This window comes from Mesocricetus auratus, unplaced genomic scaffold (assembly GCF_017639785.1).
Source record: "Mesocricetus auratus isolate SY011 unplaced genomic scaffold, BCM_Maur_2.0 Super-Scaffold_100023, whole genome shotgun sequence".
NCBI classification, from domain to species: domain Eukaryota; kingdom Metazoa; phylum Chordata; class Mammalia; order Rodentia; family Cricetidae; genus Mesocricetus; species Mesocricetus auratus.
This window is the reverse complement of record NW_024429204.1, coordinates 2,361,967-2,389,677: the sequence shown is the minus strand read 5'-3', so window position 1 is coordinate 2,389,677 and position 27,711 is coordinate 2,361,967. Positions and strand designations below refer to the sequence as shown.

General features: G+C 46.2%; 1 protein-coding gene across 3 annotated transcripts in view; it reads right to left on the bottom strand.

Moving 5' to 3' along the window:
- Vps13b (vacuolar protein sorting 13 homolog B) overlaps nucleotides 1-27,711 on the bottom strand; it is a 431,910-nt gene that overhangs the window by 135,681 nt on the left and 268,518 nt on the right. For all 3 annotated transcript variants that reach the window (XM_040730365.1, XM_040730363.1, XM_040730364.1), the window contains exons 34-35: nucleotides 21,538-21,675; nucleotides 1,662-2,069 (exon numbers count right to left, since the gene is read on the bottom strand). In XM_040730365.1, coding sequence (XP_040586299.1) covers nucleotides 1,662-2,069; nucleotides 21,538-21,675 — 546 coding nt within the window. The remainder of the gene's footprint in view (nucleotides 1-1,661; nucleotides 2,070-21,537; nucleotides 21,676-27,711) is intronic.

Below are 27,711 nucleotides of genomic sequence, written 5' to 3'. Positions count from 1 at the left end.
GAAAGAATGAAAGAAAGAAAGGAGGGAGGGAAGGAAGGAAGGAAGGAAGGAAGGAAGGAAGGAAGGAAGGAAGGAAGGGAAGGAAGGAAGGAAGAACATCTAGAAACACTGTGAGGAAGAAAGAAGCCATCTATGCTTTGTCTTAAATCTATTACCACTCAACTACCAAAGCTGCAACAGTCTCTTAGACTACTGTGCTCAGACTGGCCCTGCAACACTGAGTCACAATTAGCCTTCTGTGGCCACTCAGTTACTTTCCAGTTTGCAGCAAGGATGCACGTGGCCAGTCCTGACACACGGTCGCCCACAGCCGCCCTCCACATGCGCATGGGAAAGGACCGGGAAGCATACGGTTTCCTCTCGAGTTGTCTGCCTCAGAGTGACACCTCGGCACTTGGCTCTTACCTTTCTCAGTAGCAGAGTCTGCAGCTGAGATGGTTATTTCCTGCCTGTGCTGACATTTCTCTCATACCTTGTGTCCACCCCTCCTGATTCAGCATGGGAAAGCACATAACAGAGGAGAAAAACGGGGATGCCATGGCCGGTCAGCTGCTTGCCCTGCTACAGCTTTCAACAGGGCTTTGGTGGGCTGGACACTGAGGCGCGGCCTTCCCCTGGCCAGGTGTTGCTGTCTGACAGGATGTGTCAGTGGCATTCTCACTCACTTGAGCTTTGGCTTGACATGTGTGAGCGAGCATATCTGCTACCATGGCAATTCCTCTTTTTAACAAAAATAGTTCCCAGTGACTCAATGGACTGCATTAGACTCACCTGCAAGGCTTACAAGATACATGTGTGTCACAGACTGTGTGTGTCACGGGCTGCACTGTGTGTCACAGACTGTGTGTGTCATGGACTGCCCTGTGTGTGTGTGATGGACTGTGTGTGTCACGGACTGCACTGTGTGTCACAGACTGTGTGTGTGTCATGGGCTGTGTGTGTCATGGACTGTGTGTGTCACAGACTGCACTATGTTTCATGGGCTGTGTGTGTCACGGGCTGCACCGTGTGTCACAGACTGTGTGTGTCACGGGCTGCACTGTGTGTCACAGGCTGCACTGTGTGTCATGGACTGTGTGTGTCACAGACTGCACTATGTTTCACGGGCTATGTGTGTCACGGGCTGCACCGTGTGTCACAGACTGTGTGTGTCACGGACTATGTGTGTCAAGGGCTGCACTGTGTGTCACAGGCTGCACTGTGTGTCATGGACTGTGTGTGTCACGGGCTGCACCGTGTGTCACAGGCTGAGAGCTGAAAGGTGCTGCTCTAATGATTTAAAAAGCCTGACACGCTGTTGTTTCAGCACAACCATTTCAGCTAAAAGGAGGTTAGGGACGAGCATTTCCAAAGACCTCGGCAAGAATGTGCATTAACAGGTGATAGGGCAGCTTAGGGCCTGGAAATACCCTGGGCTGGCAGATTTGTTAAAACAAGCAAGCAACCTGAACAAAAAGTCAACAGCCCCAATCAACCAAACCGAACCTGCATCTCTGCAATCAGGTCACAAGCTGGAAATGCTCCCAATCTCTAGCAACTCTAGAACATATTTCTACACAACACAAATGTGTGAAATGTTGCATTTTCATACGCTCGTATAGGAAGAGGCTTTCTCATCCTCTCCGGCTCCCCCTCCGCCCCGCCCCCTTTCTGCCACTCACCAGGCACTTTTTGCGCTGCTTTGACACTAAGGGTTCCATCGAGGTTTGACAGTGATGCTAACACACATGGCTTATGAGGATGTGGGACAGTTTCCATGGAGACCACAATCTGGGTGGTATGCACAGACACCTTCTGCAAGCAGGAAATGGCTCTCCACATGTTTTCTTGAAGGGACGTCCTCTGCACTTCATCAGAGTGGACTCTGGGCTTAGAGGGCCTTCCATGGTGACCTTTGGAGGTGGGAGGCTCATCCTGACTCAGGACGGTCTCTGCCGGGGCGGAGGGCTCTTTGCTATTTGCAAAGCCATGTGCCTTTTTTATCTTCTTTACAAAGTGATTTATCTGATCCAGTCTGGTAAAACTCAAGTTTGCTTTCAAAGGCTTTGATACATCCAAGGTGATGTCAGCTATAAAGAAACAAAAACCCAAAATGTAAGAAACTTATTGGAGCTCTCTGATTAAAAAATTAAAGTGACAGAACACTGCATTCTTTACTGGTCACCTCTCATCGTGTGGTTGACCAAGGGGACACTATTGTCAACTACTTAGTGGCCTAGACCGCTGGCCGCTCACATGAGGCCCACCATACCTGGAGAACTGCTGGCCACCCAAAGGTCCACCACACCTACCTGGACAGGTCCTTCCACCCTAAGGTTCTACATCAAACTGAAGTCGGCTTCCCAGTCTGGTACCTACCTGAAACTGGCATTTGATCCCCGGAGGAAATAGAACCCCTCATAGGGCCAGGACAGTGTAGGACAAAATCATCTCCCGACCAAGCTGCCTCCCTTACCCTTGCACATACAAGCTTATGTACAAGTGTGCTACAACCTGAAGAGTCTGGGACTCGCTGTACATCCCGCACTGATAAACACTGGTGAGCATCACTCCAATAAATGTTAAGTAGACAGAAATCTCTTCAAATCTATAGTGCAATGTACATGTATGTATAACACAAAAAATAAAAGTCCCAAAGACAGATACTGGGGTTCAAGCTTCAAACTGAAGATCAGAAAAGCAAAGCAGCCGGCCACTAGTTCTCATTCTTTTCTTTTTTCTTTTTTTTTTTTTTTTTTTGGTTTTTCGAGACAGGGTTTCTCTGTAGCTTTGGAGGCTGTCCTGGAACTCACTTTGTAGACCAGGCTGGCTTCGAACTCACAGAGATCCGCCTGCCTCTGCCTCCCGAGTGCTGGGATTAAAGGCGTGCGCCACCACCTCCTTGCTTCTGGCTGGTGGGATTAAAGGTGAGTGCCTGGCTGCAATGGCTTGTGGCTGACTATGCTTTCTCAACCCTCAGGTAAGCTTTAATAAATCATAAATATCACCACATGTCACATGTCTTCAAACTGGCCTTGTTGCTTCTGTTTCCATCTACTTTACCTTGCATGACCTAGTAAGGAATTAATCCAAGTGTCCTGAGGGCACACCTGTGTGTGTCATCTTTTAAAAGTGTGCCACCTCAGCAGTCCAGGAATTGTCATTTAAACAACTTACTGACACATTCACATTCAAAGTTCAGAACATTACATCACCACAAACAGACGGACGGATGGGCAGACAGACAGACGGACCGACAGAGAGACAGATAGACAGACGAACAGACAGACGGACAGACGGACGGGCAGACAGACAGACAGACCGACCACTTAGCAGTCACTCATTACTTTTCCTCCACTCCTAGCCCCACACCATTGGCAAGCTCTGCCTTTACATACTTGGTGATTAAGGGACACCACATGTAAATAGAACCATAAAATACTGGATGTCTTGCACCTTGTTTCCATTTTTTAAAAAAATCAACATGCTTTTGAGGTACAGCCATGTTAGTTCTGATTGGCCTTGGTTTGATTTCCCTAATGACTAATTTGTTGAATGCTTTCTCATATACCTCTTGTCCATTTCGTATAAATGCTTGAAAAACATGTATTTAAACTCTGCTCATTGTGTATGGGGGGGGTAGGCACGCCGTGGCAGAAGTTAGGAGGTCAGAGGACAAGCTCAGATGCCTGCTCCTGGTTTTCACCTTGTTCTGAGCAGTCTCACTGCTGCTGCAGACGTCAAGCTGGCCCACAGCTCACACAGACTGCCCTTTGCTGGCCCCACCGCCTGGTGCTGGAGGAGCATGAGATCACGTGCTGCTTCACAGGGCTTCATGGGAGCTCTGGGGACTCAAATGCAGGTCCCCATATTTGTGCAATAATTGGTTTCCCCTTTGAGCAATCTCCCCAGCTCCCATATCTGCTCACTTTTAACTGCATTTTTTTTTAACATGCAGGGGTTGTAAAGTTCCTATCATAAGATACATGTTTGTAAATATTTAATTCCTGTTTCTCACTTTATGTTAACCAACGTTTAGCACAGTATTTTCAGCTTTTCAACACCGAATATATTAATTTTTGTGAGACCCAACATATCCATTATTTTGCTTATACTGTTTAACTTAATATCACAAAAGTTTATGCCCATGATTTTTTCTACTAATTTTTATTTTATATGCATTGGGGCTTTTCCATGAATGTCAGGTATTCTGGAACTGGAATTACAGACAGTTGTGAGCTGCCATGTGGGTGCTTGGAATTGAACCCAGGTCCTCTGAAAGAGCAGTCAGTGCTCTTAACCACTGAGCCATCTCTCCAGTCCTGTCCCCCCACCCATGATTCTTTTCACAAGGTTTAGGCCTATGATCGTCTGTGAACTAATCTTTGTGTCTTGTGTGAGTCAGGGGTCCACTTCACTCTGTATACTGTAGATACTGAGTCAGCCGGAAACGTATGCTGCTGACATATGCATTATTTGGGATTCTACAGAAAGTAGCAGAGTAGGAGGATAAATATTGTGGGGAAAACAGTTCAGATGGCCCACAAGTTTACCTTTACACAGCCCTTTATAGGGGCCTCCAGATTCTGTGGCCTCATAGAAAGTAACACGGACTTTTTATCACAATGAGAATCAGATGATCACAATAGTGAGACCAAATGAGACTGGAGTTGGTAAGCTATGTGCTCCTCACCCTCCCTCCCCATCCCCTGGCTTAATACCAAGAAACTTTAAAAGTACTCATTGAGGGATCCACTTTTCCCTGACTGCAGACCTGAGAGTTGCCAACCGCTACCTTCAGATGAGCCCCATCTCTCAGCTCCCACTGTGTTCCCAGGAACACACGCAAAACTTATTTGTGACTCTGGCTACTTGCCTGACTTTTGTCTTTTGAGACTCGGCTCTCAAGTTGTTTCTAGGCCACCTTTGTTTGCATTGAGACAGAATGGAGGTGAAAGAAAAAAAACGAACGATCTAAAAGCCTGTAGGTTCTTTTAGCTGAACTGACAAAGGCTCAATCAGTTCCTCCAGAATAGTTCACGAGCTCCACTCTGCGACACCGACATCTACGCTAGCTAACGGCTCCACCACCAGCCAATTGCGTGGTTCAGACCAGACCTCCAACCTTTAGCTCCTCATTCTATTCTCTCTTTCCTCGCTCCCAATCAAACTACCAAAGACGTTCTGCCAATTTTACTTCTAAAACACTGCTTGACTCCAATCCTCTCCCCTCCAGCACGCCCACCACTCCTCATTTTCTTTCCCATTGTCTTTGATGTTGCTCATCTATTATAAAGCCTAAAGACTGATTTCTCTGCCTAGGCATTTCCTTTCACCCAGCACCACAGAGCAATTTCCACCTAGAGGAAGCAAAGGAAGACCTGGGTGAGTGGGGTCCTGAGTTAATGTGCACTGTTGACATGGGCATGGCCATGTCGAGGGCTCTAAGGCCTCACACCCATGGGACATTAGCCAGGAAGTTTCCACGTGAGGGCCAGGCTGAAGAGTGGTGAGCGACAAACTGGTCAAGTTTGATCAGCGTGTGCAAACACTAACGACTGCACCACCCTCCTCCCGCATGTTTACACGCTGACACCGCCTGCCTGCAGATAGAGCTGACCAGCCCCTTCCACACCATACCCAACCAACATGGGTGACAGCAGAACCCCAGGTAATCCCAGCTGGACTGTATGTGTCTGTACTTTCATAACTCCTTCTCCTCCAATAGCCAGGGTTCTAGGACTCAAGCTGCACAGATCATGACATTTACCTCTGCAGACAACTCTTTGCTGACTCCTATTCACGTATGACATGAAAAGCCAACCTTGCTATAGAAGAGAACGCCCTTCCTTCAAGTTGTAGCTATGACTCCGCTTCTCCTGACCCTTACTGTCAGAGCCCTAGACATTTGCTCCTGTGTATAAAGTGTCTCTGTGGTGTCTGCAATCTCTAGTGGTCACACCAAGAAGTTCACCCACAAGGTGAAGCCCGTGTTCTTCCTTGGGGTTCTATGTCTGCATACTTGTCTTTAAGGGAGCTTACATCCTGCTGGTTAAGAAGACTCTAACTACACACTGTTCATCCTCAGTACACTGCACCAGGCCTCAAACAGCATGAAACATGTGTGGGCTCTCTTTGTACTGGAACATTCCAGAACATGCTAATCTGGTTCTGTGGCAGGCAGAATTCCTAGAGTCATGAGCTTCCCTCCCAAGAGTTCCACCCCTGGCTACTGAGTACAGGTACTGCTCTACTCCATATAGTTATTGTCAAGGGGCCAGGTTGGATATGGAGAGCATGTAGTATGGGTGAAGCGACCATATGTGCTTTGGAAGGGCCCATGGAAGAAATGAAGGGAAAGTTAGAGACGTGAAGTCTGGAAAAGGCGGGAAGAAACATGTGGGCCTACAGCTGGACAACAGGTAACCAGGACTGGGGGCCGCCCACACTACAGACACAAGGGACAACTGCAGTGACTTTAGAAGAAGGCTCTCTTTAGGAGGTCTCCACATCACTGCCAATTCCAAATGACACACCCACTTAGGCAGAAAAACAGCTGAACCTATGTGGGCACAAGTACAGTCCATGAGAGGCTAAATTCACATTTCTTGTAATTTGTATCGATAAAAATATAGATTCCAAATGACTGTTTACCCAATATGACATATGCAGGTCCTACTGAAGCTTCTAGGTCTAGGAAAGTTGGCTTTAGCTTGTCATCACTCCCCCCGCCGGCAAAGTTATTAAACATGCCTTAAAGCACATAGTGTGCTTGTCCCAGGGGGCTTTGAGTGCTCCCTGCCTTCCTTTCCTGTGCTCCAGAAGACAGGAGAGGCCACTTCTAAAGTGACTTTATGGAGCCTCCATTCCTGATGGCAAAACCTATGGCAGTGTAAAAGACTCACACCAACTCAGCAACAGAGACACCAGAATCTACCATCAGGGCCAGCATGATGGCTCAGAGGGTAAAGGTACCTCCTGCAAAACCTGACTCTTGCAAGTTATCCTCTGACCCCCACATGCACACACATAAGCACACGTGCATACATACAGTATGTAAAAAGATATTTTTAAAAACGTACAAGCAAGTAGAGTTTATTCAGGAACTGGAAGTTAGCTACTGCAGCATTATTAATAGCTTAGAGAGAAAAAAGATGAACTGATGAAGAAAAAATATTGGGAAGTCCAATATTTACTCAATATTAGAACTCATGAGCAAGATATCAACAGAGAGTCACATACAATATGTCTAGAGCTAGCATCATAATTATGAAAGAAGAAATGCTTTCTCCATGAGATCAGGAACTTAGTAAGGATGTTATGTTCATCTCATTACTCACAGCATCATACTGCAAATCACAGGCAAAATAAGGGGAGAAAAAGAAAAGGTATGCAGACTACAGGGAAAAAGAAAGACAAGGTTTGTGTGCAGATGACATGACTGTCACATGTGGAAACCTAGCATACAAAGCTGGCATGACTGTGTGTGCCCACAACCTCACCCCTAAAGATGGAGATGGGCGGATCCCCAGAGTGCGCCAACATCTGGATGATGACAAACTTGGTATCACTTGTAAATCCTCTCAGTCGCTGAACAGCAACTAACGAAAGTTCTTAGGAAGCTTGAAATTCTAGAGAACTACACATAGCATGAGATAATTGTAATGCTAGTTTTCCAGAAGAAACAGGGTGGCACTAAAACACTAAAATCATTCATTTAAAAAATGCATGCCTGTACACCGTGCAATCTCAGTGCAAGATGCCCTCCGGCCACCAGAGTTCCTTGTCTTTGCTCCCCATGGGGAGACTGTAGAGCCACCTGATACATGTAGACAACACTAATGGGAAGCCCCCTTTGGGTGAGTTGGACACGTAGGTGATGGGGGATGTCCTTCTGTATATATGTTTCTCTTATTGGTTGATGAATAAATGCTGATTGGCCAGTAGCCAGGCAGGAAGTATAGGTGGGGCTACCAGAAGAGGAGAATGCGGGAAGTCACCGGAGGAGACGCCATGTAGCCGAGGAAGGAGTAACAGGTCTGAATCCTTTTCCGGTAAGATCAGACCATATGGAGATACTTAGATTAATAGAAATAATAATTAAGAGAGAGCTATCCAATAAGAAGCCTGAGCTATGGGCCAAACCGTTTGATAATTAATATAAGTCTCTGTGGGTTTATTTGGGGTTAAATGGCTGTGGGACCAGGCGGAACAGAAATCCCCATCTTCAGGAAAGAGGTGAGGTGAGGGGCACCATTTTACAAGGTAGCATTCCTCCCTGACTGACAGCTCTACCGAGAACCTGGAACCACACACCAGCATGTACAGGGCCATAAAGCAACATGAAATTCAGCAGTGTGTCTGAATTTTTCCATTGACATGGCAACTGTCATGCCTGCTCATTCAATAAGTTTGTGCTGATAGATTTACTACCAAGTGTCAGTAGACTTTCACATCCTTACGCTAGCCAGGTGTGCACGCGCGCACACGCGTGTGTGTATCTGTGTGTGTGAAAACTAGTGCCTTCATGTTGAGTATTTTCAATTTCATAAGGGCAAGGAGAATTATTTTTAGAAATGGGAAAATTATATGAAATAGTGTGCTATGTTTAAACAGGAAAATAAAAATAAAAATTGGGCATCCACTTTTGCTATTCAAAGTGATAAAATATGGTCACCTCATCAAAAAAAAATGAAAGACAGACTCAGAAATGTTTTCAATGGGGACACTGTGGGGGATTACACACGGTAACTGCATAAGAACCATAAACATAGCAGGCATCAGCGCAGACGGTTAATGTGATCTTTTCCCCAATTACCATCAGATTCTTGGACTTGAGAGTGTTGAATTTTTTCATAATCCTTGCTCAACTGTAATAAGTGGACTATTTTCAAAGTTTAGATTTTCGGAAAATATAGTAATAGGATGTCCCAGCTGAGTCATCATGTCAGACAGATCAAGTTTCTCACCAAGCCTGGAACGTATTTTGTATCTTTAAGTCACCAAATAAACCCACGGCTGTCAATTATTAGACCCTAATTACCCTTCCAAAAGCTCTGACCGGCTACCAGGAAGCAGAGTGACGGACGGGCTATTGAGCTAAAAGGAGAGTAGAGCAGCAAATAAGTGGCTGTCACTTCGTGCCTCCCTCGCCCTGCGAGGTGACTTAGCAGAGCGGGCAGAGTCACACTGCAGCTGCAATGAGAAGAGAGTGGGGGTCAAACCCCAGGGTGATTCTCCGCAGCTTATGGTAATGCACACCTCGTGGGGGACCGCGCACCAACTGGAGAAGCGCCCTGAGAACAGCTCCAGCTATTTTCTCATTTAAAGTGTTCCAACTTGACTTGCCCCATTAGTCATCATATTACTTACATTTATGATGTATTATGAAATCTCTTACCAAAACCCCAATGGGTTCAATATGGCTTGTTATATTCAAATCATAACATCTACGAGGGAGAGCTCTTTGTCAAATGTTTCTTCCTTCGGAATGTGTTTGTAGGAGATACTGTTTTATTCTAGACAAGCAAAGCTCAGCAGGAGGCAGCGCACGCGTGGGTGGCTGCACAGACGGGGGCAGCAGAGCCCCTAGCCCGCCACGAGGGAGCACGAGCGCACGGCACGAGACTAGCAAATGCAACATCTAGCTCGACTTCCTGCATAATCTCAATAAAGCCTTTTTATTACTCAGCTATAATGCACTTTCCCCTTATTACTGGGCCATGTGCATTTTCTGTCACTCAATAATTCACTTCTGATTTTTGTGGCATGGTTCAAATACCTGTATTGCTGATGATGGTGGGCGACGGAGACTGTGCAGTCGGGGGACTGGGACCCAGAAGCTAGAACGCTGCTGGAGGCGGCGCGGTCAGCATGTGCTCACCGAAAGCAGGACGCGTCGTGTCTGCAGTAGCCGCAGTATAGTCAGGGGCAGTCCAGTGCGTGAACCGGTGTGTTCTGTCCTTCCTGCTGCTGCCACAGCCTGGTGACCTCAAAATGAATCAGCCAGCAGCACTGTTGGTGTGTTCATTGCAAGCTGGCACTATGACTGTAATTATTTACTTAGCTGTCTACTTTTATGATCAAGCACTGTCTTTTTATTTGCTTCCTGGAGCTACCTCAAACCTCCACATAGAAGTTACGGTTAGAAGGTGATTGCATTGGTTTTCTGACATGAGCGTAAGGGTCTAAACTCATGCAGTGAGCCTCTCTCCTCAGGGAAGCCTACAGGAAGGCCTGGTTGTTAGTTCTGACAGCCAGTCTGATTGGAGGCCCAGGATGTACGGCTGCGGGAGGGGGGAGGCGGGAGAGGAGCGTGCCTGGAGGACTGCCCTGCCTGTTAGCAACGCCACCCCATGGCCTGGGGTGTGCCCTGGAGAAGAAGGCGAAGGAGAAAGTCAGCTGACTGCAGCACCCTTTCCTCAGCTTCCCGGCTCACTGGGACGTGAGCGGACAGCCTCCATCACCATCCCCACCATGGGCAGGAGCTGCTCCTGCTGTCACGCCTGCCCTGCCAGACAGACCACACGCTCTGAACACGAGCCGCGGCGAACCTCTCCTGCCTCAAGTCCTTTGTGACAGCTATGATGCCACTGCGGCGAGAAAAGAAACCAATAAGGGGCTAAATAGATCACGTGTTCCAATAATCTCGGCAGCTTCTTCGGTGCCTGTGTCTTCTGTTTGTCCTGCTGTTCTCCACAGAGACAGATGTTCATCCTCAGGGCTAGACCTGGAGGGAGCCTAACGCTGTCTTGAAGTCAGTTACAGTTCGGTGAGATTCACATTATCAAGCTGCCCGGGACAGGAACAGCCACTGAGATCAGAGTGACCAGAGGAAAGAGAACACAGACTGGGACGGAGTGGGGGAGGGAGGGGCGTCAGACCACACACGGGGAAAAGAACAGGAAGCAGGGGTTCCCAAGGGAGTGAGCAACATGATTCTAACCCTCAGGAGAGGCTCCTATTGTCAAAAGCTGTCACAATTTGAACATCATTAAAGAGAGTAAATTTAAAATAACAAACAGTTGACCTGACCTTGTGAGAGCATGGAGATTCCGGTTACAAAGCTGGGGAACCAGCATTGGACCAACCAAGCCCTCTGAATGTGGGTGCCAGCTAGGAGGCCCGGACAGTCTATGGGACCTCTGACAGTGGAGCCAGGGTTTATCCCTAGAGGGGACTTTGGGAGCCCATTCCCTAAGGAGGGATACTATTGCAGCCCAGATACACGAAAGAGGGCCTAGGCCCTCCTCCGAATGATGTGACGAACTTTGATGATCCCCTCCATGCAGGGCCTCACTATCTTTGGGGAGTGGGTGGGAGGTGGGTTGGGGGAGGGGGAGGCATGGGGGGTGGGAGGGAATGGGAGGATTGATGTGTAAAATAAGATTGTTTCAAAAATAAAAAAATTATAAAGTGGAAAAAATAAATGTAAATAAAAATACCATATAATAGTAATAAAACGGCCATCATTGGGACGAGACAGAAAACCAACACTCTTTTGAAATGGATAAATAAGGAGAATGAATTAAGCGTTTACTCTGCTTTTTGATGACAGACATCACAGAGTAACCAGACAGCAGGTTACAGCACTCTGACAGCTAAAACAAATCTATCAAACAGAGAGTCAGGAGAAGGACCGAGCAGGAGAAGTTCCGCGCAGGAGAAGTCCCGCTCAGGACCACTTCAAAGGACTTGAGTAAGGGAAGAGTGAGTTAGAGGACTCGGGATCAGTGCCCTCAGCATTAGAAGCTGTGAAGAGATCTGAACTACAGGAATGGAGGGATGGCCACCAGGAAGGGTGAAAATGAGGACTTGATTTGATACCAGTGTTTGATGGGGTAAAAACGACTGGATTTGATGTGAGTGTTTGAATAATGAAACACACTCCTCAGGCAGGTGGAGAAGCAGGCTGAGAACGGGACAGTAAGTTGGAACTGAGGCAGGGCGTTCAGAAGGTGTCCAAACAAAAGAGACAACTGAGGTTAGTGTGCAGGACTGGGGTCAGGGGGAGAGAGCCGGGGAAGCACAAGCCAGAAGCCGGTTCCTGTGTCCTTTCTCTTCCGAGCCTGCTCCATGGTCCCAGCCACACTCATCCTCTTCCATAGGGGAAGAGATTCTGACAGAGTTAAGCTCCATGAAGCACTGAGAAAATCTGAACAACTGCCCTGTACTATGTCCCTGGTGCTGGTTACTACCTCACAGCCCAAAGCAGCGTCTGCCACCTTGGGGGTCCTGCTGCAGAGCCAAGCAGCAGAGACGCGAGGTCTCCTGCAAGCATCACTGCCAGCCCTTCAGAGAGGATTTGTATGCACACATTCCCTCTACTGTGCATTACTGAGTCTATGGAAGAGAAACTGTCACTGAGAGCGACTCCCGGAAGTAGAAAGGTGGAAGGCTCCGTTAAAATCAGTTTGTCTCTCATGTACACATGCACAGTTCTGGTTAACCATCCCTACCCCATCGCTATCACCCCACTGTCTGTTTCAACCCTTCTGGCCCCAGTACCCCCTCCTTTCCTCACTGATAACCTACTAGCGCCCTCCCAAAAAGCGCATGACCAAACCAAGTAATATTATAATAAAAGCAGGGAGTACAACGGATGGGATATGAACGATTTGGGAAAGGAAAACACTGAGCACTAAAGGTTTATCAGGGAGAGGGAAGGGGGGATAGGAGAAACGTAGGGCAGGGGGTAGACTAACCAACGTTAAGGATGTGTGAAGGACACAAGTTACTAGTTAATGAGCTAATCAAGTCATGCTTTTTAAAAATTGCAGTTTGAATACAGGTTGTCTCATGGGTAAACACTGCTGTTCCTAGAAGACACGGGTTAGTAAATGAAATCTCAGTGCCACACACAGGTTACCCTCCTTATGAGCTACCCCAACGCACCCCACACAAGACACACCATTGCCATTGCTCTTGAATGCCAGTCATAAACTAGATAGTAAGGTAGTGTGTGCATCCAGAGACACCAAACCCTATTGTTGCAGGACACAGAAAACTCAGTCATGAATAACCAGAAAGCTCCATCCCCACAGGCTAGCTTCATTTGGCTACAAAGTGCTCTGTGGGCGGCTGGAGGAGACTTGAGTAGTCGTTCCCGGACTGGACTCCACAGACTGCAACAACGACCTGTCGTATGTATAAGCAAGATGTGCCCACTGGTACAGAAGTCAAGAGACTGTCTGTGGGAGCAATAAATGCCCTTGACTGAATCTGAGATCTTCCCTACAGGAGGGAAACTCATGCCTGGTACTACAGACATGGGAAAAACCCATGCCTAGGGAAGTCACAGGCCTACCATCGTTATAACCAGTAAAACCACAGCATACAAGAAGACAGATCAGAAACAGGATCATGGTTTTTGGTTGTTGGCCTAGAAAGGATAATCATGGTACAAACTGCAGACCCAGAGGGGCTGAGTAAGAAAGACAAGGGTCAGAGGGGGGCGCATGGATCTCGCTGGAAGGGAAACAGAACAGGTTTTGCAAGTGGACTTGGGGTGGGTTGGGATGGCAACAGGAGAGATCAGGTTGTGGGGGTGCTGGAGGGAGAGGACTGGAGGGATGACAGGAAGTGCAGAGGCACCCCCTCAAATCTATGGGTGACCCCAGTACAGACTCCTAGTGACAGAGGATATGGGGCCCGAACGGGCTCTCTTCTGTAACAGGCAAGGCTTCTGGTAGATACTGGGCCACCAACTCAGTCACAAAGCCTTGGACCTCCCATTTGTCCTGCCTACAAGACATGCAGGGGTAGTCAGAACTTGAGAGCGTGGCCAACCAATGACAGGTTCAACTTGAGCAATTGCCATGAGAGGGACCCCACCCCTGACACCGCCTGGAGGACCAGGAGTCAGAGGCCGGGCAGCCCAGAGACCTAGGATAGAACCAAACACAACTGGGAAAAAAAAGTCAACCTAATGATTCCTAATGATATTCTGCTATTCTCATAGATGGGTGTTGAGCCCAATTGTCATCAGAGAGGCTTCACCCAGCAGCTGATGGAAACAGACACAGAGACCCACAGTCAAACATTGGACGGAGCTCAGGGAACCCAGCAGAAGAGGGGGAGAAAGTATTCTCGGAGCCAGAGGGACCAAGGACATCAGGAGAACACAGCCCACAGACAGAATCCACTAAGCAGGTCTCCCAGGGACACATGGAGACTTAGAGGCAATCATGGGGCCTGCATGGGTCTGTGCAAGTCCAATGCACATATGTTATGGTTGTGTAGCTTAGTGTGTGTTGTAGGAATTTAGCAGAGTCACTGTATCTGGGGCAGACATTAGAGTGAACAGCTGTTTTCTAGAAGTAGTCTGAAGTTGAAGAATCCTTGTGGAAAACAGGGATTGCTTCTCGTGATCTATAGAATCGTTCTGATGAAGGGGCATCGCAGCTGTCCCATGACTTTGGTCACAAGACACTCAGGCACAGCTGAGGCTCCTGTATCATTGCATATTGCAAATGACACACAACAAAGGACTAGAGCCATGGGGGCAAGTGAGTGTCTCCTCCAGTAAGACATGCGAGTTAGGTCAGGGACCTTGGTATGAGCAAATGCTTTGTGTAACAATCAATACATCCATACACCTTTGTATGGCTGCTCAGGGCTTAGTCCATCAGAGAGGCTGAACTTCCTACTGCCACACAGGCCTTAAAATTTCACCTTGGAGGGCCACCTTTCTTAAGTCGACCATGCTACACCCAACACCCCGACACATGTTCTCGTGGGACTCTCTTAACAGAGGGAGCGGGGGCGTCTGACTCTTTCGTCTGTTTTTGGGACCCTTTTTCCCGTACCAAGTTGCCTTGTCCAGCCTTCTTACTGCATTTTGTAATCCACGTCTGGTTGATGTCCCTGGGAGGCCTGCTCTTTCCTGAAGGGAAAAGGGGAGTGGATTTGGGGGGAATGGGGAAGGGGCTGGGATGAACAGAGGAGGGGAAATTATGGTCAGAATGTAATGTATGGGAGAATTAAAAAAAAAGAAAGTATTATGAACAAGTAAAGGAAATCAGATTATATATAATTATATATAATGAGAGAGAGAGAAAGAGATATGAAACCAATCCAAAACTAAATAGGAATGAGAGGGAGTGAAAGCTAGATGGGAAATGAATAGACATGATACACAACCTTTCTAACATGCAATCTAAGCCTGCCCTCGGCGGTTTCAACTATGACACAATGGAGAATAGACGGAGAGAAAGGGAACCGCTTCGGAACCCGTGTCTGATATGACCTCATCGCTTCCACAGTATGATGAATGAGGTATGCTAATTATTACTTCATTATAAACCAGAAACGACTCAGGAATGATCTCCTGCGTTGGCACTTTTGTTCCTTGTTGTTATTTAAATGTCACTCATGACCAAAGTGACAGTGGTTCAGAAATTCTTCTGCAGAAGATCAGTGGAAAAGAAAAATGCCAGGGAGCCACATGTCTTCACAAATGACCTCGACTTAATTAGAAAAGCCTGCGTCCTCACCCGTTTTGCTCACGTGTCAGTCCTGATTAAATGAAAAAAAATCTTTTGACGTGAAGAATGGCCACGGTTAACAAAACTCTCAACGGGGCTCAGTGAGCACACTCCTGCATTTCTGTATGATGTCATAGAGAATGCTGCACAGCTGAATTTGAGCTCGCGAGGAGTCTGAGTGGCTTTTCAATGTAAGAAGTACCTGATCTAACACTAACTTTCCTCTCTGTAGGCTAACCGTCCGGGGAACAGGTGGCCCTGCTTTCAATTACAGGGGCGAGCATGCCAGTGTGAGGCCTGGATTAGTTCACCTTCTCACGGGGAATTTTCCTCGGCTGGGAATGGATTTATTATGGCTTCACACATGGAATAGAGCTCATGTCAGCTGAGGGCAGTGACACATCATACGATTTAAATTAACCTGCTGTGGACGGTTCCGCGGGGCTTAGATTGTGTATTAAAATGACGACATTTTAAAAACAGGTTGAAAGAAACCAGGACAGCTGAACTGCAATGGTTCCAATTTGTTCCAACTAATCTCTCACCTGCTGAAATACCACTCCAGAGTTTGTGGTAGCTGCTGCTTTGTGGGTTTCTCCAAGCCACTGACCTTGCTAATGGGCACTGCTTGCCTCTGAGGAAGGAGGCAGGGCCTGGAGGGTTTCAGAGGAGCTTTCCATGTGGGGGTTAGAGCTGTCAGCTGCCTCAGGCACTATTTAAAGAACACCCCTCCCCCAACACACACTAAAGAGAAACTCAACAACTCAGGGTCCTTTTTACCAACTTATATCCCGAAGGACAGTGTCTGTGCCACCTTGTTGAGAGAAACAGAGCCTCAAAATGGATCTCAAAGGCTAAATCAGAGAGCAACTATGCTCACGTCCTTTGAGGGAACTTGAAGGGTAGGCACTTACAGTTTTCCCTCGACATTTCAGGAGCCCGACTTATTTTTATTGTTACTGAAACCCAACCAAGAGAAATAACAAAGAAGGAAATAAAAAAACTCAGTTTAGAGATGTAGCAGGGAGACATTCTTTGGTAATGACTGATGAGCACACAGATTCTAAAATCAAAAACAACAAAAAGGTTTTAATGCCAGCAATGATGTTGCCAATAAAATTAGAAGTATTGTTTGTGATACTTTGTGTTATGCTTCTTTCAGAGTAAAGAAATGGTCATGGAGAACATTGTGAACTGTAGTTGTTACCTAGTCCTAGCACAAACAACAGTCCTCTTAGAAGTCCACTACCTAACAACAGCAAAACAAACAAAAAACCCATAATTTTTATTGAGTTGCTAATAAGTACAACACAGTATGTTTTTTATGTGTGAAAAGATTTTTAATGTGCCTTGTGTGTCCCTTTTAGTTAACGCTACACTTGCTACAGCTTTTGTGAACTCTAAAATCTAATGGGATGATCTGGCAAGACAGTAGGGAGAACGGAATAGCTCGTTGGACTCTACCTACAATGTGCTGGAACTGACACTGTTTTCTGCAAGGAAGAGTTTGTCTGAGTAAATTTTAAGCAGTTCTGTTGTTAGGCTAGTGTTTTAGAAGGCACGTACAGAACTGACAGACTATTCCAAGCAACATTCTCTTAATACAAAATAAATAAATAAACATAGTTTTCATAAAATTGCCTTAGGGTTTAGAGAATGTCAACCATGCTATGTTTTCCACAATAAGATAAGCATTGTAACGCCTGCTCCTCTACCTTTGGGCCACTCTCTCCTCTAGCACAGATGTCTAGCTTGGCTCAGCGGTGATTGGTGCCTTTGGGAAAACTATCACTTCTGGTGGGAAACAATGTGTGCTTACACAGAAGTCTAAAAGGAATTTTAGCCAGGCACATAAAATCTCCCCAGGCCAGCACAATGACGCAAGGGACAGCAAAGCCACTTACCGGCCAAGCTTGACGACTTTAGCTCTGTCACTAAGACCAAAACCAACCCCTGGTGACTCTGTGTGCTTGTGTGTGTGTGTGTGTGTGTGTGCGCTAGCGGGCGGTGTCACCAGACACCATGGGGCACACACAGGTACACAAATAAATGTAAAAATGAAACACAACAAAAAACACTTTGCAACGATCACTACAATGTCTAGTCTAGTAGCATTCACTTCACATGGAGTGTAGTAAAAACAGACTTTGGCAACACATCCACTAAAACACCATATGCAGAGACGCATCAGGTGCAAATTCAAGAAATAACAGAAGAGTAATTACGTCAATTCAGTATCTTAAAAGTTTGGTGGGAGCCGGGATTTGGTGGTGGCACTCGCCTTTAATCCCAGCACTCGGGAGGCAGAGGCAGGCAGATCTCTGTGAGTTCGAGCCCAGCCTGGTCTACAGAGCAAGTTCCAGCACAGGATCCAAAACAATACAGAGAAACTCTGTCTCGAAAAACCAAAAAAAAAAAAAAAAAAAACCAACAACAACAGCAACAACAAAAAACACACAAAAAAAAGTTTGGTGGGATGGTGGTGGTGCAGACCTTTAATCCTAGGACTCAGGATGAAGAGGCAAGAGGATCTCTGTGAATTTGATACCAGCCTAGTCTACAGAGCAAGTTCCAGGACAGCCTCCAAAGCCACAGAGAAACCCTATCTCCAAAAAACAAAAAAAAAGTTTGAATTTCTAAACACATTATCACTACTATTTTAACTATAAAATCAGAAACGATGTATATCTATTTCACAATTTTAAAAGTACCTTAGGAAAAACACAATTATAAATGCTTTAAAACCACTCATCATGTTTATGTTTTTACTATGTTGTCATATCAAATGTTAGAATTATGAACAAGTAATTATTCACTCATACACTGGCATTTCTCTTCAAATAAATGTATCTGTTTTATAAATACAACGCTCAATCTACAATTGATGCAAAGACCCCACCTGTCAAATCAAATCAATAATCTGAACTGTTAAGATAACCACCTATCCAAGTGGAAACAGCGTCAGGGCTGGAGAGACGGCTCAGAGGTTAAGAGCACTGGCTGTTCTTCCAGAGGTCCTGAGTTCAATTCCCAGCAACCCAATGGAAACAGCATCTTGTTGTGGTATATCCACACACTGTGTGAAGATGTATTTGCTGTGATTGGTTTAATAAAAAGCTGAACAGCCAATAGACAGGCAGTAGGTATGGGCGGGACTTCCGGGTAGAGAAGCCAGGAGACACAGATGGGAAACAGGAGGTCAAGATGAAAGAAAGGTAATGGCATGTGGTAGATTAATAAATATACGAGTTAAGTTAAGTTACAGGAGCTAGCTGGACAAGTCTACGCTAAGGCCAAGCTTTCATAATTAATAATACGTCTCCATGTCGTTGTTTGGGAGCTGGCTGGTGGGACAAAGACTAGTTCCCGAGAGAAAACCTAAGCCTAGATGCAAAGTAAGAAGTAACTCCTGCTTCTTCTCCAGCAGCTCCCCTCTGTTCTAACAGCCCTGCAGTCTCATAGGAGAGAGACCAGCCCTGCAGTCTCATAGGAGAGAGACCAGCCCTGCAGTCTCATAGGAGAGAGACCAGCCCTGCAGTCTATAGGAGAGAGACCAGTCCTGCAGTCTATAGGAGAGAGACCAGTCCTGCAGTCTATAGGAGAGAGACCAGCCCTGCAGTCTATAGGAGAGAGACCAGCCCTGCAGTCTATAGGAGAGAGACCAGCCCTGCAGTCTCATAGGAGAGAGACCAGCCCTGCAGTCTATAGGAGAGAGACCAGCCCTGCAGTCTATAGGAGAGAGACCAGCCCTGCAGTCTATAGGAGAGAGACCAGCCCTGCAGTCTATAGGAGAGAGACCAGCCCTGCAGTCTATAGGAGAGAGACCAGTCCTGCAGTCTCATAGGAGAGAGACCAGCCCTGCAGTCTCATAGGAGAGAGACCAGCCCTGCAGCCAGGACACCCTGCAGTCTCATAGGAGAGAGACCAGCCCTGCAGTCTCATAGGAGAGAGACCAGCCCTGCAGTCTATAGGAGAGAGACCAGCCCTGCAGTCTATAGGAGAGAGACCAGCCCTGCAGTCTCATAGGAGAGAGACCAGTCCTGCAGCCGGGACGCCCTGCAGTCTCATAGGAGAGAGACCAGCCCTGCAGTCTCATAGGAGAGAGACCAGCCCTGCAGCCGGGACGCCCTGCAGTCTCATAGGAGAGAGACCAGCCCTGCAGCCGGGACGCCCTGCAGTCTCATAGGAGAGAGACCAGTCCTGCAGCTGGGACGCCCTGCAGTCTCATAGGAGAGAGACCAGTCCTGCAGCCGGGACACCCTGCAGTCTATAGGAGAGAGACCAATCCTGCAGTCTCATAGGAGAGAGACCAGCCCTGCAATCTATAGGAGAGAGACCAGCCCTGCAGTCTATAGGAGAGAGACCAGCCCTGCAGTCTATAGGAGAGAGACCAGCCCTGCAGTCTCATAGGAGAGAGACCAGCCCTGCAGCTGGGACGCCCTGCAGTCTCACAGGAGAGAGACCAGCCCTGCAGCTGGGTGCCCTGCAGTTGATGGAGGAAGGGAAGCATACATAGTGGGTTCAGTGACAGATGCTCTCTCTCTCCTTAGACAGAAATTGATATGTTCCCCTACAAGTGACTGTGTTCTGATTCAATGCTATCCAATATCCCTTGTTGACTAGGACGTAGGACACCTCTCCTCCATCTACCTGCTCTCTCACCCCTTTGCTGTCATTTCCTGAGATCACATGTGTATTTACCATTAATAGAATCAGGTGGTCTCACGAGCACTGGAGACACGCTGCAGAACCAGGGCAGTGAGGACCAGCACGGGCAGTCACAGGTCTACTCAGGCATCAGGACCCCAACCCCCAAGGGTTTCTCTGTGTAGCCCTGGCTGTCCTGGAACTCCCTTTGTAGACTAGGCTGGTCTCGAACTCAGAGGTCTGCCTGCCTCTGCCTCCTAAATGCTTGGGTTAAAGGTGAGCACCACCACCGCTAGGCCAGACTGGCCTTCTTCCCTAGCCAGCATTATGCAGAAATGACTGACAGGCCACAGCACACACAGTCACCATGGTCCACACAGGGACAGCGTCTCTCTTCAAAACTCCCAAGACGCCCGTCTTTTAGTTGTCACTGGAGATTCTGAGACAGTCTAATGTCCCTGCTTTAAATTTCCCATGAAGAAACCAATATTCCTTCGAATACTAATACATTCTGAAGTCCTTTAAATATAACAGACATGAAACCAAATACAGTCAGTTCTAGTAAACAAATAGTGAAGATCCCACCAGGAGGTGAGAACAGGACAGGAGAATGGATCCCACCAGGAGGTGAGAACAGGACAGGAGAATGGATCCCACCAGGAGGTGGGAACAGGATGGGGGAATGAGGGTAAGAGGAAGTCTGTAGAGGAGGAGACAGAGAAGGGACCTAGCCTCTGTCCTAGCCATGCTCATCAGCATCGTCCAATGAAGAGCGGCTCCTCAGAGTCACAGAGACCGGCTGTGTGAACAGCTCACCTATCCTCGCGACATCAGCTAATTTCCTTCATGTTTTGGTCTTAGCCTCCTTATTCACAGAATAAGGGGAGTAGCAGTAGCTACTCCTTGGCTCTTCACAAGTATGTGCAGTTTTGACATTAAGCTATCTAAAACCAAGTACTTACTGTCTCTGAAAACCCTTCTCTATGCATCTGAAGTAAATGTACTCATCTATGCGTGTTCCCTTACATATGGAAGCACGAAACTCATCTATCATCTGTATTATCTTCTTCATATGCAGTAAGAAAACCAAAGAACACAAAGTCACATCAGTTCCTTCAGGGGCACATTAAGAGAAAGGAGTTAATTAAGATCAGCTTCTCTTAATTAAGATTAAGAGAAGAAACAACAGTAAAACACAAGGTTTCAGCTTCCAGGCAACTAGGCCTTGCTGGGCAGGACCCTCCTGTCAGTAAGGGCACACACAGCACCTCACGCAAATTCACACCCGCTTCCGGATCTTCAGGGAGGGCAGGCTAAACAGAGTGCGCTTCTGGAAAGCAAGCCAACTATTCCTTGCCTGGTAAGAGTCAAACTTACTGACAGACCGGACACGCGTGCGGCCATCTTCGCACAGGAGAGACCGTACCTGGCCCATTAAGGAAGTCCTTAATCTGTAGCGTAAGAAGCGAAGCAGGGATCCCGCTTTTGCAGTCTGTTTCTCCAGGCACCGTCTGCAACCACACAGTGTTATAGTCAAGGGCTTCCGGCAGAGTCTTCCCAGGATCTAAGTGACAAAAGTGAAAAAAACAAAACAAAAAAGCATCGGTCAAACCACAAGCACCTCGGTTTGGTCCATGAATCTGGGTGGACAATTAAGATCAAAGCATGGTTTACACTGTTGTATGCAATCATTATTTCCTTTATTTGCAAGTATATGGTGTGTGTGTGTGTGTGTGTGTGTGAGTATCAAAAAAGATAAATTAAGTATATGAGGGGTGGATGGTAATACTGGAAACAGACCAAAATAACTTCAAATTTTAGGTCTCAGCGCCTGTGCGAAGGTAAAGACTGGATGCTGACGGCTGGATCCTACCTCACACACAAAGGGAAACAAAGGGGAAAAGTGGCAAGCTTGTCAGCGAAAAACGAGGCTCCTACATGTTCAATAGGTGTAGCAGATACGACTGCTCAGGGTTAATCTGATCTGTTTCAAAATCACGTTTTATGGCAAGGCTTTTGAAGTTGCCGCCAGTAGCCTTCCCCAAACCCATTTTCCCGTGATGATAGTTTGTCAGCCTTTCGCTAGCTAAGACTGTAGCTTCTGACTCTTTCCACTGGAACATTTTTCCATTTTATATTATGCATTTCAATCTTTTTCTCTTTAGCATTGCATATCCTTTAAGAATATGTTTTAGATACTGGTAATGCCAAAGAACTTTCTTTTAAAGGATTGGAAATCTACAGGTTTTTTTTTTATTTATTTAGATAGCTCTTTAAAGAAGTGACTGCTGTATGTTGGCATATAACATAACAGGCTTTAAAAATGGGCTTTTCAATATCCAATTTTTCTTCGATTTCACTATTGCTTTATTCTGTTTTAATGTCCTTTGAGTGCCATTTTTTATAGAGATGTTCTTGCCATGGAGTCCATCTATCCCATTTCCAGCCTATCTGAAATGTGCTATGACAGCATTATTTATTTTAGGCTTTATTGATTGGCTTGCTTTCAAGAATAGCATTTACATACAGTATATTATATTCAACATATGGTTATATAGTATTACTGTCATATGTGAACTGGGCATATAAATTCTGCCTTGGAATTTGTGTTTCTTGACCTTATCATGTGATCCTTATGAAATATGGCACATAGGAACCTTTATGTTATTTCAAAGAAAATCCTGAAAGCAATTGGTTGTGACGTCCAACGTATGTGGTAAAGATCAAACACCAAGCTAGTGCATGCTTCCCTTTCATGACTGGTGAATTTAAAGCAGGGGGATATGGAGAGTGGTCCCATTACACAGTCACAACACGCTGTCCACTCTTCCAAACACAACAGTCATGCCTGGTGAAGGCATGGTAACTTTCTGTTGATGGAAGACTCACCTCAGTTTGCAGGAGTTGTGTAACCTAGCAGTACCTGAGTCTCTTCCCAAGGCATCCTCTATCTGAACATCACCAAAAGTGATTTTATTAAGTAAATTGTTTATGACATAACAAATAAAGCTTGCCTGAAGATCAGAGTGCAAAGCTAGGCACAAATAAGCAGTAATCACGATGATATAATGGATGAAAGTAGCCATGACAAAGAACAGAGATCCACTAAAATTGGTGTGGAAATACTAATGTGACGTACAGAACACTGGCAAGGAAAACTCAAAACAACTCATTGAAGTACACTGTTCAGTTTGTTGGAAGGCAGAAGTCTGCCGTACTTATGGCATCTAAACACTACATTCTAGAGCAAAGGACTCTGGGCAGGACACGGGACTTTAAGTACAATACCCGATACATGGTAATCACAATCCAAACTAGAGAATACAGAGGCTGATACTGACTAAGGAATCATGGAAAACAACAGAGCTTGGAAAGTAAGCAGACGACATGGGTACCACTGAACAGAATCACTGAGAATGGAACAGAGACATTAGTGGGTGCTGGATCTCAGCATCATCCACAGAACTCAAGCAGAGATCTCCTCGGAACAAGGCGGACCAGCACTAAGATATTCGGCAGCCCCTGTTTTGGTGGTCTAGAAGGAGGCATCAAGTGCCCTCTAATGCTGGAGACATTTATATGTGTGTTCACTGGAAACCGCAAACTAACTTTAGAAGTGGCCCCCAGAATAGACATACACGCACACATTCAAACCTCCTGACAATCTGCCTATCGTTTTCTCCGGGGTTCTGTAGGAACCGACTGTTGCTCTTCTTACGAGTCAAGTTTTCCAACCACACTCTTATGCTTTGTGCAGGCATACACCCTTAAACAGATGCAGGAAAGAGACTCACTTTCAGAATTTTATTTTTAGATAATTATTCCTATATAATGCCCTCCCCCGCACAACCATACATGTATTTATTATTTACTTATTTTTGAGGCAGGGTCATAGCTTGGACTGTCCAAGAACTCACTGTGTAGACCAGACTGGGCTCATCCATACCATACCTGCCCTTCCTCCTGACTGCTGGGATCAAAGGCTGGTCATTGTTTCTTTTTTTTATAAGTACTAGAAGATGATTGCTCTTGAGACAAGCTTAAGCACACGCTGATGCATGGACTGTGAGATATTCAGGAGGGGGGGATAAAGTGACTCTTTACTAGAGCGTTTAACAAGAAATAGGAATGGGAAAGGAAGGCCAATTCTGGAAATGTGACCGAGTGTTTCCCAGGTTGGTAAGGTTTAGGACAGAAGTTGGAGGAGGGTCTGGCCACCTTGAACCCTGGCAAGAAATCAGCTCTGGGCCAGTTACAGGGCTCTGAGTAGGCAGGGGAGACAGCAGACCAACGGGGAAGAGGAGAAGCGGGGCCAGAACCAGGAGTCGAAGCCACCGCAAACATGTAGGGATCGAGCCAGGGAAGCCAGTACTCTGACGGCTACTTAAAGAACACTGGAGCAACTGGGTTTAAAGTGTACACGGATTCAACAGGTTGACAGGGTAACTGAACTGACAAACACCCAAAGTGTCCGAATGCACGTCCTCTCTGAGTCTTAGAAGAATGCCTAGTTCACACTGTTAACAGGGCCATCCTGGTGGCTGCCGCACCAGGGGAGCAAAAGCTTATGTGAGAATTCTCGGGCGATGTTTAATTTTCAACATCACTGCATGCTCTCATGACTATACGATGAAAAGGATGATGTCTAAGGCTTCCTGAGTGCCACCTTCAATTTAATTTCTCCTAAGTGCCATCATCAGGACCGGACAATGGGATGCACATTATGTATTCTTCAAGGTCCACCCGTATACCTGGGAAAGCACCAGATAAACGGAGATTAAAGGATCTTGTTAAGATTATATAGAGTGACAGATAGAGACAGCTGTTTCACATTGGATGCTCCTCTAGGCTCTTCATATGTAGTAAACACTTATTTATTGAGTACTGGAAGCTCTCAAAGTGGATAAACTTCGTGTCTCTAAGCCTATGAAACTAGGGAAAGTTTCTTTGTGCTTTGTTTGTTTGTAATGAGAAACCATGGGTGGGAAATGGGACAGAAAAAGTGACCGACTGCTCACAGCCATACACTTTATTCAAGTCAAGGACTGGCAAAGCTGTAACATTTACTTCCCTTTAGGGAACACTCACGAAAGAAAATACTCTATTCTATCATTCCAAAATGCCCGAAGAGAACAATCCCGAAAGCCTGCTTTCACCGCCTGTGGAAGTCTTTATGAAGGCAATCCCAGGTCAATAGAACCGTGGAGTTCGGGAGGTTGAGCGTGGAGGGGCGTCTGCTGGGGGCTGCCTTTGCTCTCCTTCAGAGGATTTCACTCGGCTGCTTGAGAGCTTCCACTACACCCAGAGACAGCCATCTTGGAATGCTACTGTTATTTTTAATTCCTAACAAGTAGTCACAGTAAGTGTATCTTTGGTGAACATTTGGACTGTACAAAACACAACATAAATTAAGAACAGACAATTCAAAATAGGTGCAGAGATCAATATCCAAAAGTTCTTTGAAATCGCCTACTCACCAAAAAAAGTGTGCAAAAAGCTCCCAATAGAACAGCTAAATGACAATAAAGCACTTTACTAATTATTTTTCTTTGTTCCAGGAGAGGATGCAAGGTGTATTTTTGTTATAACAAAGCTGACTTTTACTTAGGTACTACAGATCCTTTTTCACAGATCTCAGTGTTGTGTCCTTTTTGAGAGTGACGTGGCTAGGACTAGGTGATGAGGCCCAGGTACTGCCCAGCAGGCTCATGGAGACAAAACATTACTTACATTTACTTACTCATCCAATCATTTATTTATGTGTGTGTGTGCGTGGCTGTGGAGTCTGAAGAAGGCACTGGACCCCATGAAGCTGTAGTTGCAGCTGCCTGACTTGGGTCCTGGGAACAGAACCCTGGTCTTCTGAGAGAGCAGTGAGCACTTTTAATGGATCAGCTCTCTCTCCCAGCCCCTCATACATTTTATGAGCGATGACTGAGTTTTAAATAGCCAAGCACATAAAAATCTACTTCTTTCAAAGTTCCTATTCTAGAAAAGTCTAGTGGGACTCGCCTCTTTCCTCTTACAGGGAGTTTCCACTGCTGGCACTGGTGCCCCAAAGGGAATTGGTTAAGTAGTGCTGGAAAGAGGAGTTACTCTAGTAGCAATTTCTCTGGGAGTTCCAGGCAACATACTTTGTCGTGATAGATACAACTAACCAGAGTCACAAATTTGTTTGGATTACACTGGTGCCATTTTCAATGCTACCTGTACCAGTAATTTCCCTCCTTCCTGTGACAGAATACTCCCAAGAAAAGCTTGGGGAGGCTTCCTTTAGACTCCTAGTCCCAGAGTCCAGTACATCGAGGTAAACTATTCATGGTGGCAGGGGCTCGAGGCAGCTGGTACTGAAGCAGAGAGAGACAATGCCACTGGCGTTCAGTTCACTTTCTACTTCTTATTCAGCCTAGGACCGCAGTTCATGGGATGGTACTGCCCCTAGCTACAGAATCACTTCCCATCTTAACTAACCTAATGTGGAAATTCCCTCGTGAGCATGCGCCCAAAATTAACCTGTCTTGTCAAGACTTCACAATCATGCCTAGAGGTTGGTTTGGCAGGTGATTCTAGATCCTGTCAAGCTGACAATATTAATCACTGCAACACCCTAGTCTACTGTGGTTACAAATGCTAACTCAAATATGATAGACCATCATATGAAATTTCCCTAGGGTGGAGAGCTCTTGCCAATTTCTGCTAATGAAAAGGTCTAGTAAAATTTAGAGGATGACTGATTCATCATTTCAACTGTATTTCCCTGTTTGTTTTTAAGCTGAGAACCTCTACATTCCCTATGCTTGTAAATGGAAATAAAGTTGGGCATGCAAAATAGCAACTCATCATGGTTCATAAGCGATCGAGCCCAAACATGTGCTATCGGTACCAGCAAGTTACATGAAGTGGCTGTCCAAACGTCTATGGATCCCACTCCTGTTACAACGCTTTTGGTATCCAAATATGCACCTGTGACTTGCCGGTATCTGTCCCGTGTCTGGCTGGCTGAGCAAGAGAAGGCTAGGGCATGGTTTACAAATGGTTCTGCACACTCCAGGCCTCACCCAAAAGTGGATGGCTAAAGGGTTAGATTCTCTTTCTGGGAAAGAACGCTTCACAATGGACAGAATTTCTGTGCACATTGTCATACATTTTTCTTGGAAGGAGAAATAAATGGCCAGATATAGGTTTGCATACTGACTTTTGGGAGTATAGGTGATGGTTTTGCTCAGTGGTCAAAGACTGGAAAATTGGCGAGAAAGACATCTGCAGAGATAGGTAGACAGATCTATCCACATGGGCAAAGGATGTGAAGATCCCTGTGTCCCATGGAGATATTTACCAAAAGGTGACCTCAGCAGGGGAGATGTTCAATAATCAAGTAGATAGGATGACCTGCTCTTTGGGAAGTCAGCCTCTTTTGCTGGCCATTCCCATGGATAAAATGGCCATAGTGGCTGAAATAAAAGTTACATTTGGGCTCACACATGGGATTCCATTCACCAGGCCTGACTTGATTATGGCTCCTAATGAATACTGAATCTTCCAACAGCAGAGATCCACCCTGGATCCCTAGTACGGTATAGTTTCCCAGAGCAACCAGCCA